Source organism: Cupressus sempervirens, chromosome 2, assembly GCF_028749045.1.
Source record: "Cupressus sempervirens isolate cs-2001-9-10 chromosome 2, ASM2874904v1, whole genome shotgun sequence".
Taxonomy (NCBI): Eukaryota; Viridiplantae; Streptophyta; class Pinopsida; order Cupressales; family Cupressaceae; genus Cupressus; species Cupressus sempervirens.
This window is the reverse complement of record NC_143119.1, coordinates 14,885,613-14,906,005: the sequence shown is the minus strand read 5'-3', so window position 1 is coordinate 14,906,005 and position 20,393 is coordinate 14,885,613. Positions and strand designations below refer to the sequence as shown.

The 20,393-nt window shown below is 36.1% G+C and overlaps 1 protein-coding gene across 1 annotated transcript; it reads left to right on the top strand.

Moving 5' to 3' along the window:
• Window positions 1-9,568: 9,568 nt before the first annotated feature.
• Window positions 9,569-10,100, top strand: LOC149570849 (RAN GTPase-activating protein 2-like). The gene is made up of 2 exons (XM_089815644.1): window positions 9,569-9,790; window positions 9,855-10,100. The coding sequence occupies exons 1-2, from the start codon at window positions 9,569-9,571 to the stop codon at window positions 10,098-10,100; spliced, it is 468 nt and encodes a 155-aa protein (XP_089671770.1).
• The last annotated feature ends 10,293 nt before the right edge of the window (window positions 10,101-20,393 follow it).

The following is a 20,393-nucleotide window of genomic DNA, read 5'->3' as shown; positions in this document are numbered from 1 at the left end:
GCATAGTTTACACGATTTTTGAAATTTGGTTAAGAGTTGATTTAAAATTAAAAAAATTCTTTTAGATTTGATGCATTCATCTAAAAATTATTCTACTCAGAGATTTCCATAAGTAATTGGCTTGAAGTTTTTTTAACGTAGATTCCAAGTTAATTTGAATAAGAATTTTACTAGAAGGTGCTAAAGAAAAGATCTTCTATACCTTGATCTCTAAATCCAATGATAATAAAATAATCAAAATTATGTGGAAAATGGTGAAAGGAATCATAAATACATCCAACCAAATATACTTAAGCAACATTTGGCTCAATTTAAGAGCACCCTATAATGACCCCAAAACTTTGACAACAAAGAATATCACTGTTGGCCTTCCTTCAAATTGACAAGACATTTCTAATGTAGAAACCAATGATTTGAATCCAAGTTCAAAAGAAAGTTTGATTGCTAATTTAAAAGACATGAATATAAAGCCATAGGAAAATGACACGAACATAAAAAAATCTATTGAAGATTAAACATTTAAAATAAAAAAATAGAACAAAGTGAACTAAATAGTCTTTAAGATTTTGTTTTCTCTTAACGAACATCATAAACACCAAACTTACCCAATTCCACAAGAGGCAGTTAAGCCATGTCGTGAACCCTGAAGGAGGTGTTGACCACCAAGTCAACAATCTCCCCTTCTGCACCAACGGAATGAAGGAGACCTCCTGAGACTCGAACCCATGACCCAAGGCTTTGATACAAATTGTCGGTATGTTTCTCATTGTGCCAAAAAATTGAGCTATCAACAAACGTCACAAATACCAACTTACCCAGATCCACGAGAGGCAATTAAGCCATGTCACGAACCCGAAGGAGGTGCTGACCACCAAGTCAACAAAACTTTCCTTCTAAAATCTTTATATAAAAAAGAAAAGAGAGTTCCATTATTGAGAGAAATAAAGCTTCAGTTTTATAATGAAAATTTCATTATTAGAAAGTGATAAAGTTTCTCTTTTATTAGAATTTTTTTAGTGTGTTATCAAAAAATTAAAAATTCCACTTGGTCTTATAACTTTTTCCTAAATAATAAAATTTCCAAAGCCTATTGACTTAATCAATTTTATCTTTATAATTTTATGCAAATTTGTATTATAAAGATGCATTTAATAAAATTCTTCATATTGCATTATTCTTATCTAAATTTAAATACATTTTAAAATTTGAAAATAGCTATGTTAAAAATCATTTTTTCATTTATGAATAAAATTAAACTTATTACTTAATTGACTTACTAATTTAGTCGATTGGCTGGGACAGTTGTCAGTTTGGCAAAAAAATCAAAAATCCTTCCCGTTAATTATTTACCAACCATTTTTAAAAAAATTAAAAAAATCTCCCTCCACTTTTAACTCTTGTTTTGATATTTATTAGTTGTTATCTTCACTTTTAACTATTGTTTTTCTTTTTCTATTTATTTTGTGATCTCCACAATATTATGATATATTCATTTACTTCTGATTTTTAAAATTGATTTAAATTTTAGTTTTTAAATATTAGTTTATTTTTTCTTTAAATATTAATTTTTAGTTTCTATAATTTATTTAGTCAATAGAATATTTGTTAGACATATTTTTTTGGTATCTCTTATTAATTTTTTATAATAGATTTTTTGATGGGTTTTTTAATTTTTTTTTTCATATTTGATAAATTTAATTTAAATAAATAATATTTATTAATCTATTTAAAAGATTTTTAATAAATATTATGTTATTTAAATTAAAAATTATTAATAATCTAATTTGTTCAACTATTGTTATTCTTTTCTTATTTATTTAAAATATGATTATGTTGTGATCTCCATTTATTAAACTTTTAATTTTTTAAATTGATTTAGGTTTTAGTTTTTAAATTACTTTAAATTATTTTTTTATATTAGTTTGGTTTTTTCTTTAAATATAATTTTTCCAGTTTCTATAATTTATTTAGTCAATAGAATATTTATTAGAAATGTCACTATTTTTTATATTATTTTTTTGTATTTCTCTTGTTAATTTTTCATAATAAATTTTTTGATAAGTTTTTTTTTTTTTAAATGATTTTTTCTTCATATTTGATAAATTTAATTTAATTGTAAAATCTTGAAATTATTGAACATGTTTTTAAGCAATATTCAAATTTCTTAAATATTGTAAATTTTATATCTATGTTTTTTTTTTTTATGAATAGTCCTTTTCAATTAATAAAATTTACTAAGCTTACAATTCACAGAAAAGGGGCCGGGGGATACAAGATCACCCTGCGAATGAGTTCACACGGTCAAAGTCGAAAAAAACAACATGGCCTCAGCCAGAAACTATTAACTATCCATCAAAAAAGCTTTTAACAACTTCAGGTTGCCAAGGCAGTACCAGCAGAGGGAGGATCATCTTTATCAGGAAATCCCCACGCATCAGTGGGATTGTGGGGCAGACTGGGAACAGTCTAGCCGTCAGCAGCATCAGGAGGATCTGAGGTAGTTGCAGTCTTCGCATCCTTCTTGTCTGGCCGCGGAGGAGAAATTGCCAAGGCCAGCCGAGGAAACTTGCCAGAGTGCGCCCGTCCAGGGGGAGGAGCCGAGGACTGGCTAGAAGCCCGCCCAGGGGGAGGAGCCGGGGACCAGCCAGAACCACCATGTGGTGGGGAAGCGGAGTGGCACCTCCAACCGCCATGTCCACCATTGGGAGAGCGGTGACAGGGACCCTGGGAGTGAAGCGTGTGTGAATGACGACCAGAGCACCGGTGTCAGGAATAGCGACTGCGAGACGAAGAGGCATCAACTGAGGCATCTAGAGGTACTCTGGCAATGGTGCATGGAGCATTGCCCCAATGATTTAACAATTCTTGTAAGTGCGCAACATTCAGGGAAACTTTATTAGCTTGCACCTATATTTGCATAATGACATTGTTACAAATGCATGCCTTAGTGTACATTGCAATGTTAACATCCAAAAAACTGTGAGTTAATAAAACTGCATTCCTATCTTTCCATTGAGAAAAAAAAATTTCCATCCTGAAGGTATGGTAAATCTGGGAAAACTTTCAAGGAATTCTGGGGGAATCACCCAGTAGGATCATGTGCCATGAAAAAGGTTCGGGCCTGAAAGGCTTGAAAAAATCATGAATCTAGTGCCAATAATTCTGAGCACGCTTGCAAAATCAAAAAATATGCAAAAAGGACTCAGGTTGTCCACAGAAGGGGCATCTGGGATCAGGAACCCCAATGTGCTTGAGCCAAGGCCCCAAGGAAAGACCTTGGAAGGCAAGGCACCAGGAAAAGTGGGTAATCTTAGGTTTTGTAATGGCACTCCAAATGGTGTCAAAACATTTTCTCCATTGAGAAAGCAAAGATTGCAAATGCCACCGTTGATTAAGTGTGTCCACCATTGGAAGATGGTGTGAAAGCCATCTGTACCCCATATTGGGCTTTTAATTGGTAAATGGAGTGGCAGGATACCACTTCCAATCATACCACCAAGGATGAACAGACTGAATCCCCACTTTATGAAGAAAGTGCATAGGGATGGAAGACAATAGAAGGTCATAAGTCTGGCGATCGAAACTAACAAGGTGGTATTGAACTTGCATATCCTCCCATGACCTAAAATTCATGGTGACTCTTGAAAAAATATCTTTGCTAGTGTGGATGCCACATTTAAAGAAACGCAGAGCACTAGCACCTTGAGTCTTGGCAAGAGGAGTACCCTGGATGGCAAATAGGGGAGAAAACCAAATTTTATGTTGATTTAAGGATAGCCCATTGTGAAACTCATCACTAGCCCAACGAAGCCAAGGTTTAATAGCTTCTCAGGCTTTCTAGATGCTCTTTATAGCAAAAGAGCCATGTATGACCACTAGTTCACGCATAGTGAGAAGGGTCTGAAAATCAATCCCCTTTCATGTCGGTCTGTTAACAAGGAAAGTGAAAGAAATGCAATGCCTTACAAGTATCTTCCAGGCTTCATCTCTAGAAATAGCTCCGATAATCCATTTAGCATAGAGGGTAAGGCCCTGCTTCTGAGTGAAAAGCAGGCCGAGACCCCCAGATTCCCTTGGGAGACAATAGAAATCCCAAGCAACTCTGTGAAAACCATAATGGTCAAAACTAGAGGCCCAAAGAAAATCTCTGAGCAAACGTTCTAGTTTGAGATAGGAAGCTTTGGAGGGAGCCCAATAGGAAGAATAGTACACATGGGTGGCAGCCAAAATCTTAGAACAAATCTAAAATTTACCAGCAAGAGACAGCAGCTTAGTGATCCAATAATCAAGCTTTTTGCTAATCTTTGTAAGCACAACATTCCAAAGTACCACGGGGGAAGCCTGGAAAGCAAAGGGAATGCCAAGAAAGTGGAAGATTTCTCCATGAGTAACCCATTTCCATTGGACTTGGCTAAGCCAAGGTGGAGCTGGCAAGAAAGATTGGCGGTAACAGATCGTTTTATGCCATTGAATTTGGCAGAGCCAGAGGCTTGACAAAAACTGTCAAGACAATTTAAAGCATTTTTGATGTTTTCTTCATCTTCAAGAAGAGTAAGAAAATAATCATCAGCAAAATGACCATTGACTAACTGGGAGGAAGAATCAGGAAAAGAAATTCCATCGACTAGTCCTGAAGACACAGAGTGAGCAAGTAAATAACCAAAACCTTCAGTAGCAAGGACATAAAGCACCGGAGCTAGTGAACAACCTTGCCTGATTGAGTGAAAAAGTCCAAAAGCTTCAGATTGTGAATTATTGATGGTGATGCAAACATTAGCGTCACCAAAGAGCATCTCCACGAACTAAAAGAAATTGGGACCAAAACCCAGAGCCTGAAGCATAGCCAAAATGAAAGGCCATTCAATGCGATCACAAGCTTTAGCAAAATCTATCTTTAAAAAGATAGCCTGCTGTTTGGACTTATGGGCCCATTGCATACCTTCCCAGATAGAAATGATGTTGTCAAGAATATATCTAGATTTGATGAAGCTAGTTTGTTCAGGCCGCACAATTAAAGGCAGCATATGGAAAACTTTGAGAGAGAGCGCCTTGGCAATGATCTTATAAGACACATTCAAGAGGGTGATGGGCCTCCAGTTGCATATGTCCTCAGGATCACCCACTTTAGGTATGAATTTAATATTGCCTTTATTTATGATCGCTCCTAAGCTTTTAGAATGATATGCTTTAAGATAGACTTTGTGCAGATCAGAACCAATTTGCTTTCAAAGATGTTTGTAAAATTCATAGGGAAATCCATCACACCCAGGAGATTTTTCATCTGCCATGGAGTAAACTGCCTCTTTAAGGTCTCGAAGGGAAAGAAGTTGCTCATAGAAAGCATGTTGCTCAAAGGTGGTTTTGAGTAATAGCAATACACTTTCTGAGAGCCTCCTCCTGAGCAACCGAATTTCCCTACGAAGCAAAGACGTTCTCATAGTGAAGAACAAATGCTTGCAAGATGTCGAGCAAACTAGAAAGAACATCAGTTCCCTATTTTATCTTTTTAATCCCAACATTGGTATGAGGGGCTCGTAGATCCTAGAAGAACTCCTTCGAGGCTTTGTCCCCAACCTCCAACCAGTGGAGACAGGCTTTGATTTGGGCTCCTCGGGCAGCATAGTTATCAGCAATTTACTTATCATGGTGAAGCTTGGCAAGCTGAATTTGTAAATCCACATCAAAGAGGTTGAAGGTGAGAGCTTCAGAGGCTCTTTTGAGGGCAAGGTTGTTGGCTTCATAAGACCATTTTCTGAAGATTGCTAGCTAACACCCGTAGATGTGCAAAAATTGAGCCGTTCTAGTAATGGCGTCATTCCACCATTGAATCCAACCTCGACGGGAATCGAGGACGTGGCTCCAAATTCCAGACACGTTAGATGTGGGAGATGGTGGAAGCATGCAACATCATAGATATGTTGAGGAAGAATTGAGACTTGGCCACTTTGGGGACAACTGTTTGCCAAGAAATGCCAAAATAAATGGGATAGTGGTCTAACAATGTCACATCTATTAGGGGAATGATAGGTAAATCACGATCTTTAGAAAAGGAGAAAAAGGATTGTGCTGAGATCATAGCATGATCAAGACGTTTCAAAATGTGGTCAGGACTATCTTGAAAATTGGACCAAGTGTGTCAGGCCTCGCTACCATGGCAGCAGTTTGTATTGAGATCAAAAAGGCCCAATTTATGATGCATGTAAAACCAGGCTTCTCTTTCCCCAGCTGTCCAACGGAAAGACATAATGCCATCTTTGTCAGAGGCCACTTCAACCATATTGAAGTCCCCACACAAGACCAAAGAATGACTCGAAAAGAATGATTGTTAATGGAAAGCAAAAGCCAAATAATACGGTGTGTGGGATCAGAACCGTGCGAGATAATAGCAGAATGAAGGCGAGGTGACAGGAAAATAACTACACCACCTCGGCCAGCTTCATGCTGAGAAGAAAACATAACGCTATCCTACCAAATGACACAGCATGCAGTAGAAAGCATGAAACCAAAAATCTTAACTTCTTGCAGGCAAAGAAAATCTAAATTCCCAAGTCTATGACGGGTATCCCGAACATAGAACTTTCTAGGGAGGTCTGTAAGACCTTGAACATTCCATGAGAGGAAGTTCATGAGAACTCTTCCATATCATCCTCATCCTCTAGAGAGGAGTAGCTATTCTACAAAAAGGTAGAAACCGGGTGGAAGTTAGACGGGAAATCCTTGGACTTATAGCTTTTCGTTTTACCCCTGATATCTCTGCACATCCAAGAGGACGACGAGAACGCCTTGTTGCTGGTGGTACTATGGAAGAGACTGTAAGAGGAGTATGAGCCCCAGCCAAGGACGAGGCCCTGGCGGCCACCTTGATCCCCTGCAAACTAGTAGGGTTTGAAATCTACGAAACCTCCGAAACAAGTGCAATGGAAGCCGTTGGCATCTCCACGCTAGCAGGCATTGACACTTTTGTGGAAGCAGGAGGAATTGCAGTAACCGCCGCATAGGATGGCTTAGGGGCCAAGGGATTCAAGGCAGGCTTGCCCTTGCACCCAACAGTAACCCATTCTTCTTTTTTTCCTTTGGCCTATTTAATAGGTGCCGCTTTAGGCTAGGGTTTGACCCTAGGCGTAGCCAAAGGGCAATCCCTGATCTTGTGTTTCGCAGACTGGCACCTATAACAGGTGTTAGATAGGTTCAAGTAAAGCACTTTCTGTGAGAAGGTTTGAGCTCCAATCTGGATTTCCACAGAATCCTTGAGATCTTTGGAAAAATCAACTTCAATGCAAACACGCCACTGAGGGCAAGAATTAAAAATTTTCTCAGGCTCCTTGGTAACAACTTTGCCAAGGGCTTCAGCAATAGACTCAATAAAAGGCCAGCAGGACAAGGGTAGACCTGGGAATTCGACCCATACAGGAACCCTAAGCTTTTTATCATCCAAGACAGTGAAGTCTCAGGACCATTTCTGAAAAACAAGCATAGAGGAACGCACAGACCAAGGGCCATTGGTAAATACTGTGTCTACTTGCAACGGGTTAGCAAAGCGAAATAAAAAGAAACCTTTGGTAAAGTTTTGTACAGCATCAAGGCGGACTCCATGAGGAGTCTAGCATTTGTTGACCCATTCTCTGAGCATAGCTTCAGGAGAAGTTCTACCAACAAAATACCCTATCAAGGTATGTTGTTCTAACTAGTCACATGCAACATCAAATTCTTGCAAAGGAAGGATAATATCAGGATTACCTCATGGAAAACTTGCAGGACAAACTTGCGCGAGGGTTTGTTCGGTGGCGGCGCCATGGCAGTCTGGAATAGCAGCGTGAACACCAGAAACAATTGGTTCACCGCTGGCCGGAGCCATTATATCCTAACCTAAAGCTCCCATAGTAAATGCAGTCTGACAAGTGCCAACAGAAGGGGAGTGCAGGCGAAGGGCCATACGCAAAAGAAACTAAAAATTCGCATGTAGCAAGAAAACCCTAGCAGAGCGGCCTTCCCATGCCTATATCTATTTTTTAATCTTCAATTTTTAATTTTTTTTTTTAAATTTTTGTTTTTAAAAAACTTATATTTGCATTATTTAATGTTCATTCTACATTTTTCTCTTAAATGTGCACTTGTTGTATGTACAAAAACATACGACTGCTAATTTACCTACATACAACTTTGTATACTTCCCATCTCATCCTTCATTTGTAATGACCTCTATTTGTCTTCGATATATGTAAAGTATACAATTTTATTTGAACAAAATTTTAATTAATAAATTAATATATTTAAAATTTATGAAAAATTGAAAATATTGCCAAATATTTTAATAAATTTTTTAAATTTAATAACTATAGAAAATTCTTATTTCAACTTTATTTTTTTAAATTTCAAAACAAATATTTCTCTTATAATTTTTAAAAAAACTTTTAACTGTTTTTCAAATATTTTCGAAAATGAAAATTTCTTTTTTTTTTTAAATATACTTTATTTTCAATTCCATTTTTCCAATTTTAAAACAGACAATTCTATTTTAAATCTTCAAAACTGAAATTTCTTTCCGTTTGCAATTCTAGCTGAGGCGAGACCGGATATTATCTTTTTTTTCCCGTTCAAGAAAATTTATAAATAAGGTTTGATAAACATAACCTCATATTGCGTACAGAGACTATGCACTTACCTAAACACAGAAAAGGAATTTTCAATCCAAAACGTTAGAAATGCAGGTAATGCAAAGAACCACTTAAATCCCAAATTCCGTCGATTGCAAAGACACCAGATGTGTAGGGAATTCTCTGAGACAAATTTATAAACTCTGGTTTTGGAAAATTTCCTGCAGAGATTTTTGTTGTCTCAGTGACGGCCAACCAAAATAGGTAAGGGTTAAGAAGGAAAAATAGAAACTTTTTTTATTCATATATATCGATTGCTGCAATTTATACGGTTATCTTCAATGCTAGGTGCAATTGGATAAAGGTCATGGACACTATCCAGAATCAAGCAGATGCAGCGTTCGAAGAATTTTTTTTTTGATATATCAAATCCAAATGGTCATTTCTTCTTTCTTGACCTGGGCTTGGCTATGGAGCTCTTCAACCCATTGGAAAAGCTCAAGGGTTCTTGTACCAAGGTATGCAGCCAATATTGCAAAAAGAGCCCTGTTGGGTGTTCGGAAAACATTAAGAGATGTGCAACTTTTACATTTTTCCTTTGGAAGACCTGTGCATGAAGAACTTCATATTATGTCAATATTTTCATATGCGTTACGAATATGCCGGCTGAGATCCTTGTTTCTTGACATAGGGAAATCAGGAGAGGAGGGCGTCAGAGCTTTTGCACCACTCTTGAAATCTCAGAAAGCTCTGGAAAAATTGGGATTCACTTGTGGCAAGATTTTTGGAGAAGCTGCTAGAGCCATTTGTGATCTGCTTACATCTGTTGAAACGATGAAGAGTTTGCATTTCGTTTACAACTTTACAATGAGTCAGGAGACGATGCAGCAGAGATCATTTCAGAGCCTTTTACAAAATGCATTGCTCTAGAGGATTTTGAGTTCTCAGGAAACAACATAGGCATCTGTGGCGCTATGGCTTTAGTAAACACTTTGGGGAAAAGTAGTGGGTTGAAGTTGCTCTGTGTAGGAGCTAACATGTTTGGGAAAGCAGGCGGGGTTGCTCTAAGCAAAGTCATCTCTGGACATCTAGGTCTCACAGTAGTTATTTTAAGCTATGTGGATCTTCATGATAAAGTGGTGATTGCTATCACCCGAAGCCTCAAGGATACAGCTCCATCTCCAAGTGTTCTTAAGGTTGGAGGAAATTATATCACTCAAAAAGCGGCTCCAGCTTTAGCAAAATTTCCTTGCTGTAAAGAACTTGCTGACCGGGTTTTATGCAATAGACAATGAACTGGAGGATGATGGATCAGTTGTCATATGCAAAGCCATTTTGGAAGGTCACAAGCAACTCAAGAAACTTGATTTGAGTACAAATAAAATGACTAAAACTGGGGCTAAAGCTGCTGCAGAAGCTGTTGCAAACAAGCCCAATTTCTGTCAGCTTTCTATTAAAGAGAATTTCATTTCTAAAAAGGAATTGAGACCATCAAAGATGTGCTGAGAAGAGGCATCAAGGGTGAGTCTGTACTTTTCGGAGAGCTGGAACAATATGAAGACAGTGAGATTGAGTCAGAGGAAGAAACTATCGCATAAAGATCTTTAGCATATATGCACATACAATAGGACTATTTTGGATACTCTTTATCTCACGAAGGTGTTCTTTAGTTTTAGGAAATACAGGTAATTCCTCCTTAACTTCCTAGAGTTACAAACACAACCTTAATCTGAATATTACTAGTTTTCTCTTATTTGGGTTGTATCACTCACGTTAGAAAGATGTATTTCATTTTGATATCTTCTGTAATGACCATGAGTTTGTGAGAAAATAATGAAAAATATTGAGTCTGGCTTCTTTAGTCTGTTAATCTATCAAGACATCTATCTGATTGTGACATAAAGGTTAATTATAGAGAACTTGATGGTTTTTAAATATTTTTTATGGGCCTTAAAACAAGGACTTATCTTATGTTTATTTTGTGAAATTGGAAGTAATCATTTTAAGGTAGTTTAATGGTAATAGCTTTTAGAACTTCTTTGTGTGTCTTCAAAGGACATTGTTTATGTATTATAATGAGAGGCCTATTCAAAAGCTTCTTTAAAATCAATTTTAGCAAGTTTAGTTTTGATGCAAAGAGCAAGCAACACTCTGCTCAGCAACCTCAAATCTTAAACGTAAAACATAAAGAGACCCTTTGTTCTTAGATTGTAACAAGAAACATAATTTAATTCATAACAATCTGCAGATAGACCATTTACATGCATAGCCTTTCAAAAACTTTTCTTGCTACATAACATTTAATTATATTCCTATACAAAATCTACTCAAATTCTCTCTCACTCTGAAAATGCAAATTTCTGTCTTCACCTCCTTACACAGTCTTGGAGAAAACTTTACTCATATGTGTGCTCTCTGGCCTCGATTGGTTTGCTTGCCTTCTCCATGCACACCCACACTCCTATGTCCCCTTTCTCAAATTGCTATCCAGCTCCACACTTCCACTTGTCCCCTCTTAAATCCTCCCCACATCTCATCTGTGGTAGCCTATGTCCCCTTTCAAGACTTTACCTTATTTATACTAAAAGTCCTATGTAGGGTTCAGACTACACTTGGAAATGCAATTTTCTTAGTCTCTGTAATGTTCTCTTGCACAATTTCTTAGGGTTTTGACTAGTTTTCATTGCAAGAGGATTCTTTTCTAACTATACCTTATAAGATTATTGTGTTTGACACATGATTTGCAAATGTATATGAGCAATATCTTTATTTTATGAATTTGCATTTGAATGATCGCTCAATGTAAATGTCTTCTATCCTAATACTAATCTGCGATGGTTATATAATATATTTCTAAACAATAACTATGATATGAACCACCAATTGATGATGGTAAACTCTCTATATGGTGGTGATGGTCCTCAATCAACAAATATCATTTATATAAACTTATATTTTGAATGACTTATGCAATATGATCCATGATATAATAGATATTGATCTTAAATTATTACTACAATTATAGACCTACAAACAATCAAAGAGTCGCTATCAAATGTATTTTAATTATGATCCTTATTATATGGATCTGCAAGTTGATGCTAAATGCTAGATTTTGAATTAATGGATGACTGGATACGAAAATGATCTGTAATTTGGTAACACTGCTTCTATTATCTGTGATGATCTGATTTTGTCGCAAGGAATTTTGGAATTCTTATTGCTTTCTTTGATTAGAACTTTATGATCATGCATTACATGTATGGGAGGCTATGCCTTAACCAGCTTGCTGTTCCTACTATGATTTTTATGATACTGAATTCTTATTGATCTGTTTCTATTTTTTAAATGCTGCTCCATCTTGATCAATCCAAATATTGGTATGAATTAAAATAAGAAATGTTCGAAGATTGTGATTTGAGACGTAGATCCTCTTAACTACCTTATGAATTTAATGGTTACAACTTTTCTTGGGAATGGAAACATCACTATCATCTCCTAATTGTACCTTTCCATATGATCATTTGTTATTTATACAATTCTTAATCGATTTTTGTATATTATTGATTATAATTTCTTTGTCAACCATACATTGAATAACTAATCGATTGGTTAGTTTGTTCACTAATTACATTCATCTCTTTGGCAGCAGTAATTGATATCTACTAGGTCGACTAGCTACTTAGTCTTCCAATTAATGAATTTTAGTGATTAATTGTAGTCAAATATGTATTACTGAAGGAATCTATTGCCGAAGTTCTTCAATATTTATTTGCTATTTAACTATAACTCTCGTGTCAATGTAACAGTGGTCTTGTATGGTATTTAAAGTTTGAACTGCCAATGGAGCTCGATGAATACTCAACATATTTCTATTGACTACTGCACACAAATTAAATACCACTCAAGATTCAACATCAATATGTTTAATTTTGTTTCTACATATGATATTTATCCTAACCGCTTTCTTGAATATCAACACCCTTTAATTTCCCTGATATTTCATTCATGAAAAATGAAAATACTCATTTACTAATCCATGGTGAACTGCTCTTGTGACTAATCAAAATTATCATCATTTCTGTTTTCTTACGTTAATGGTTTACATACTTTTTATTTTCTTGCATTGATTATTTTGTCTCACAGTAAGATCTTGTTGCCTTTATCTAATATATTGATATCTTTCAATGAATCTCAATGCTGGTAATGTTGATCCCTTGCTGTTAATCCATAATTGATCTTTAGTGATTGTCTTTGTGCTTCTATTTCATCGTATTTGGAGATATCGAATCTTTCCTTATTTTAGTTAATATAATGGGGGCTGAAGGAAGCGTAAATCAAGTGTATTATGATTTTCCTGTTGTTTGCTCCTCCTCTTCTTCTTCTTCTTCTTCCTCTGCTTCCTCCTCTTTTTCTTCCTCCTCTTCCTTTGCCTCTTCTTCTTCCTCTTCATCTTCCTTTTCTCTTCGTTAAATTTCTTGTAGGTGTGTATGCATTTTTCTTTTAAATTTATATTTTAGTATTGAGATAGGAAGAATTATTTCTTCCTTTATACTTACTAGTGGTCTCCCTTTACCAAGGGTCACCACTCTTCCCTTGATTCATATTTTTCAATGAAACTTTATATTTATATTAATAATAACTAGTTCAAAAATGGCTCCCGAAGAAAAGAACAAGAAAAAAAAAAAATCTGGTCATTGCTTGATACAAAAAGGATGCAGAAGAAGAAAGATTGCATCTAGAGAGAGTATCTATCAACACTAATGATTCTTGACATTGTGAATCCCAAATCAAGAACATTTTGATTACAAAAGAGCCGAAAACTCATATAAAGACAATTATTAATTCAATCATTATTTGATGTCAGAGAAAACACCAAGAGCCAAGCCAAAAAATTGATATAAATATCCAAAATTCCAATTGAGACTACGATATTAGTAAAAAGCCATCCGATGCAAGTGCAAGCCAGGAGCCTAAACTGTATACAATATCTCAAAAGAGCAAGTGAGATGCATAAAAGAAAAACATGTGAAATCAAAGAGAAGCCATGATTTCCTATCAAATAATATGTGAGAAGGGTTGAACAGGATTCTATGCATATTATTTTGTCATAATATTAACCAAGCTAGGGAAATCAAGGAGATTAAGTAGGGAAAGTAAAGAGTTAATATAAACACCATCAGTACCTAAATTAGTCAGACAATCAGCTAATAGGTTACCTTCTCTATAAGTATGTCTTATCTAACATTCAGAAATTAAATCAAGAAGAGACCAGAGTTGATGCAATATATACTGTATGGACCAATTATACATGATGTTTAATACACGCATTATAATAATGGTTGAATCCCCTTCAACATGTAACTTAGATATAGATAGTGATTTTGAAAATTCCAAACCAAAAAGCAAGGGTAGGGCCTCAACTTTGTTATTAGTACCTAGAGGGAGAGGAGATGATTTTTCTGCAATTGCATGACCTTTAAAGTCATTGCCCGAGTTACTTGGATTTCCCCTAGAGGCCCCATCAAAATTTAGTTTGTAATAGCCCTCACTTGGGGGGATCCACTTGGTTTGTGCTTGGATAAGAGGAACCTTGGATGGACACAATGGAGCAGGAAGATAATGAAAAAGTAAAGCCTTCCACCATTGAATAACATAGCCATCCCAATGAGAAAAAACATGTTTACCCTTATATTTACTTACTGTAGCATTAGCAAGCTCAACAATTGATCTCTCTAATCCTTCCAAAAATTGAGGGATTAGAGATGACATTTGTCTAAAAAAATTCTTATTTCTCTCCCACCAAATGGCGCATACTACAGATGCAGGGATACACTTCCAAAGACATGAAAACATTGATTTTGTATGTAAGATTGGCCATGCCTAAAATAAATCTCATAGAGACTTAGGTAGTGGCATATGGAAATTAAGCTTATTAAGAACAAAATGCCAACAATCTTGGGAAAAAAGGTGGTTTAAGAGGAGGTGATATGTTGTTTTCACAACTTGCCAACATAGCACACAATTAAAGGGATTAGAAGTGTTCAATCTATGAAGTCAATCACTAGTTAAAATTCAGTTCTTTAATGCAAGCCATGCAAAACATCTTGCTTTTCGCAGAACTAAACTGTCCCAACAAAATTTAAAAGCATGATAAGTGGTCTGATTAAATTGATTATGGTGGAAAGCTAAGTATCCTTGTTTAATAGAGTATGTACCCAGAACCCAAAAGAGGTAATCTGGTTGATTAGACATAAAAACATTCCTTTCAGCTAATACTTGTTTGAAAAAAGCAGCCTAATTGTAGGATATAGGAAGAATTGAGAGGTCTTTCCAAATGATTAGCCCTATGAATCTATGTATAGCTGAGACATAAATAGAGAAAGATGTTCCCCAAGTTTTAATGACTATGTTTGAGAAATCCTTTAAGGAATCAATAGTGGCAAAGGGAGGGGGGGGGGGGGGGGGAACCCATTCCATGAATCAAACCAAAAATTGATAGTAATAATTGTTATATTTTCAATTCAATTATCTCACTAATAATTATATTATCATATAATATAATTTATTATTATAATAGTTATATCACATGACAATGTCTATCAAGGTTTTTTTTTCTTGAATGCTCCTCGAGCCAACAAGTATCCATTTATCTAGGAATATCATGAACTAGATATCTACATAAAAGTCTTCTAGCCTACATACATAGAGCTTCATCATATGATATATAATTCTCTAACTGCTATAGTTTCTTGGTCACTAGAGAAACCATCTCGACATGGTCCACTCCCTTTGAACCAATATGATCAAGATACCTGACAGTCAACTTAAGCAAATCCTCTAGTTGCTTCCTCTTTTCAGGCTACTCCTACTCACTGGGAGAGCCCTCTTGTCTCAACTTCTCTTTATAATCTCTAACGCTTCTATCACCTGCATAAATGCCTCAACAACATTCTTAATGCACCATTCTTCTTTTCCTCCAAGAACATCCATAGGGACGAAGGAAAAGAATGAGATCATAGAAAGACAAATGACTCTTATAGTACATACAGGGATACAAATAAGAAACTGACTACACTTATCTGAGTATTTTAAAGCAAACACTCCCAACATCCTTCTTATCTAATATGCTTCTTTCTTCTTTCTAAGTATTAGTCTTCTTCCAAGTTCCAGTTTGGTGGATGCAATCATTGCATTCCAAAATAATACATTCCTCTAGGGCATTTTCGAAAACATATCCAAGGCCATTCTTACTCGACCATTCTCTTTTAGTCAAATATATTGCATTCCTTTGGCAACTTCTTCCACTAAACTCAATCTCCCTTGTCTTCTCTATAGCAACTACTGACAAGAATGTTTATGAGTTTTCCACACTTGTAGTGTGTAATGCCCTTTTCAGGGATTGGACAGATTACAATAAACTGTATTGTCCATAATTGCATTTTTTTATAATGCTCAATTACAGTACTTGGCTCAAGTGAATTTTTGTAGCCAGTCAATCCACCTTACAAAGCTCGCACCTATGAACTATAAAGCCCATACATCCCAGAATTAAGACCCAGTGCCATAGCCTGCAATACTTAGGTGTGTTCCATAACTACTACCAGAAGTTTGCGTAACCCATACGTATAGGATTGTTCTTTTGCTGGAGCAGTGAAGTAAAACAAGGGCACTACTATTAAATTAGATGTGACCTCTAATCCAAACACGTTGCATGAGAAGTAGACAAGCATCCCTTAACATACGGCCTTAACTTCCTTCATTATCATTGCTTTGACTCCTATGCAAAATGGGATCAGAGAGCCACTGTAGTTAACCCAATGATAATATAACTCACTCTATGTAACAAGGTTTCTCAGTGAATGTAGGTCTTCCAACAATTCCATCATAGGATTCAAGGATTCTAAAAATTGAACCAGTCATACGACAAAACATATCCCCGAGAATTTACATCGCTAATTATCATCTATGTGGGTATTATGATCGATATTTCTAACCTTCCAAAATTTGATTAGTGAATTGCCTTCCATCGATTCTTATGTCATGTCAATGACACTTTCTATGAGGTGATTGTGGTATATGTGAGAAATATCAATTAAAAATTAATTTAATACTCACAACCCTAAACCTAAAATTTTACTTGGCACTTAAAAGTTGTTCAGCACATGAAGGTGCCGAGTGTGGCCAGTTTTACTTGGCACTTGCTCGGCACTTGAAGGTGCCAAGTCACAGATTGCTCGGCACTTGATGGTGCCGAGTGACAGGCAACAAGTGTCGAGTTGGCTCGACACTCAAAGAAATAATACTCAGCAACAATAGATGCTGAGTAAGCTCAACAACAAAGGAAATGCTCGGCACTTGAAGAGCTCGGCACAAAAAATGCAGTAGGTGCTAAGTGTTCTGTTTCAACTGAAATATTATAACTTAGAGAAATTCATCATGAATGCTTTCACCATTAAAACTAGAAAGGCCAAAGCTTTAACCTTTCAAACAAACTTGTCAAATGCAATGAATAGAAGAAGAAGATAGATTCAAGTATGCCTTCTTGCTTTCTATTCAATCTTTCATTAAACTATTACAAAATCTGGGAGCATTCGGCTTCAACAAAAAAACCCTAAAATAACCCTGAACTGATAATACTTCAAACTTCAATAAACTTTTAAACCTACAACTCTAATGGCTGCATACAATGGTGCCTGGAGCGATCACTGCTTCAACTAGTCAACAAATAAACAACAATAAACTCACAGAATGAACAGAGGAGTCACGTGCAACTAGAGACATTGAACATACTTCCTTTTGTCTCTGTAACAAGTGGATTTACTGACCACTTTCTTCTTCTTCCCTTTTCTCTGCTCTGTTGAACTGAAACTCTGAATAATCTGACTGAATGAATGAATAAATAAACATTCCTTTTGTCACGTTGCATTTTCCCCCTCTTTTCAGAATTTGAAAAACTTCACCTTCCCATATTAATTTTTCTGTCTGTTCTTGACATCAGGGGGGTAGGTGAGCGTTTGGCTCCAGGGAGAAAATGTATGTAGCATTAAATATTCCAACACTACCTCTTTGTCCTGAACCAAACAAATAAGGATCACAGCTGATCCAAATCAACTACACCAAGACACTCTCTTAGGTGTATAGAATATCCAATGTCTAATGGCTTTGTGAAAATGTCTACTAGCTGTTGCTTAGACTTACAAAAATTCATTTTGATATCCCCATTCTTGACCAACTATCTGATGAAGTGATATCTGATTTCTATGTGTTTGCTTCTCCCATGGAAGACTAGATTCTTGGACAATGCAATTGATGAGATGTTGTCACAATAAATTGTGGTTCCATCCTCTTGCCTTTCATTCAAATCTGTCAAGATCCTCCTTAGCCAAATAGCTTGACATGCTGCTGCATTGGCTACTATGTATTCAGCCTCTGCTATAGATTGAGCAACAATAGGTTTCTTCTTAAATGCCTATGAAATTGCACCCGATCCCATATGAAACATGTATCCGAAAATGCTCTTCCTATCATCTATACTTCCAGCCCAATCACTATCTATGTATCCCACCAACTTGAAATCATCATTTGCAGTATACAAAATTTCAAATCCCTTGGTACTTTTCACATACCTTAGGATCCTCTTTCCCGCTTGCCAATGGGAATCCTTTGGTGTTTCCATCAATCTAAAAATTAGACTTACTGCATGCATTAGGTCTGGCCGAGTTGCAGTCAAATACATTAGACTTCCAACCATACTCTTGTATAGTGTTGGATCCACTCTCTTACTAGAGTCTTCCTTGCTCAACTTCAAACCTATTGATATTGGTGTGGGGGCTATCTTACTATTTTGCATTTTAAATCTTCCCAAGATCTGCCTTGCATACTTTTCTTGAGAGATGAATATGCCATCATGCATTTGTTTTACTTCTATGCCTAGAAAGTACTTCAAGAGACCTAGGTCTATCATTTCAAATTCACTTTTCATGGCCTTTTTGAACTCACCAATTAGAGCCTTATCATTACCAGTAAAAATTAAATCATTTGCATACAAGACAACAATCAATACGTTACCATCTGCTGCCTTGATGTAAAGAGTGGGCTCACCATTGCTTTTACTAAAGCCATTGCTCATCAAATATGAGTCAATCCTATTGTACCATGCCCATGGAGCTTGTATGAGCCCATAAAGAGCTCTCTTCAACCTATATACTTTTTTCTCATCATATTCTCTTCCATACTTCTATTTGTATGTCATGTCCCCTTTTCGAATAATTAAAAATAATAATCTTTGCTAAGGCAGGCAAGCCCAAAAAGGTGAAGTTTTGGAAAAAGGGGATAATCTTTGGAAGCTAATGGACTAATAAATGAAGATTATTATTAAAACATGTTTTATTAACCCCTCTTGGATGTGAGTTAGGGTTATGCCCTCTTTTAAGGGGTTTGGAGGCATTTTGGGCTGATTCCAGAACTTGATTTTTGCACATTTCTTTGTTATTCTTCAGAGGCTGCCAAACCTATGGAGAAGGAGACCCAAGAATGGGAGTTTGCAGGTTTCCAAGAAGACCCAAGATGGGAGTTTGCAAGTTTCTAGGAAGCCTAAGGATGGGAGTTTGAAGCCATTCCATGTGCATGCTCATGAAGAGTTTTCCTTTGTGCTGAACAGTGCAGATTTGTGAGTTTTCGGGTGTATTTTTTGTAAGAGTTTGGTGTTTCCGGTTGAGTATTTCATATTAGTTTGGTTTGCTGCTGTATATCAGACTTTTAAATGTTAAAATAAAGCTGAAAATATGTATTTTAATATGATTATACTTTTGTGATTGATTATTAATTTTTTGTGGTGAATCCGGGCTATTTTGTGCTATTTTCGGAAGCCCGATGAGCATTGTTTTTGTCCTCCGTTTGGGAGCTATTGCGTGCATGTTATATAGATCTGGAAATGTTATTTTATAGGCTATTATGCTGCTCAAATTTATGTAAAAATTTCCACTTTTAGATTTATTAATAATAGGTGAAGCTATGAAGCTTTTGGCACTATTTCTGGCATACCTGATTTGGGGTTTCTTGAGAAATTTGGTGGATCTTTGTGATATTATTTGTTTGATTTTGAAAATCTGATTAGAGGTGTGAAATATCATTTAAAATTAGTAAAGGGAAATTTCAGTGGTATTGGAGCCATGATCTTGCCAGCCTGAGGGTTTGTAGAAGTTTGCATGTCAGTTTTGACAACTACCCAGATCTTGCATGTCAGTTTTGACAACTACCCAGATCTTGCATGTCTGTTTTGACAACTACCTAGATCTTGCATGTCATTTTTGACAACTACCTAGATCTTGCATGTCATAATTTATGGTTGGATGTTTCTTCTAATCAGATGCATGTCAAAATCTCTGGTTGCATGCTAGTTATAATCATTTGCATGTTAGTTCTTGGTGAATTTGGTGGTTGCATGTTGCTTCTAATCAGCTGCCTGTCAAAATCTATGGTTGCATGCTACTTCTAATCAATTGCATGTTAGTTCTTGGTGTTTGAAGAAGTTATAGCCTATTGGGGTTACACTCTACTTTATTCAGAATGGATAGGTATAGTACAGAGTCTCAGAGGACACGATCTTGGACAATTGATAGCCAGAGTCAGAATAGTAGAAAGGATGGTTATTTAGACATTCGAGATAAACTTAGGAAAATAAGCCATGACATGTCTAAATAGTTGGTTGAGCACCACCGTATAATGAATGACATGTTGTACGACCTAGCTAAGGTGGATAAGTTGACTGGATTTCTATTTGGCAAATTTTCTCAC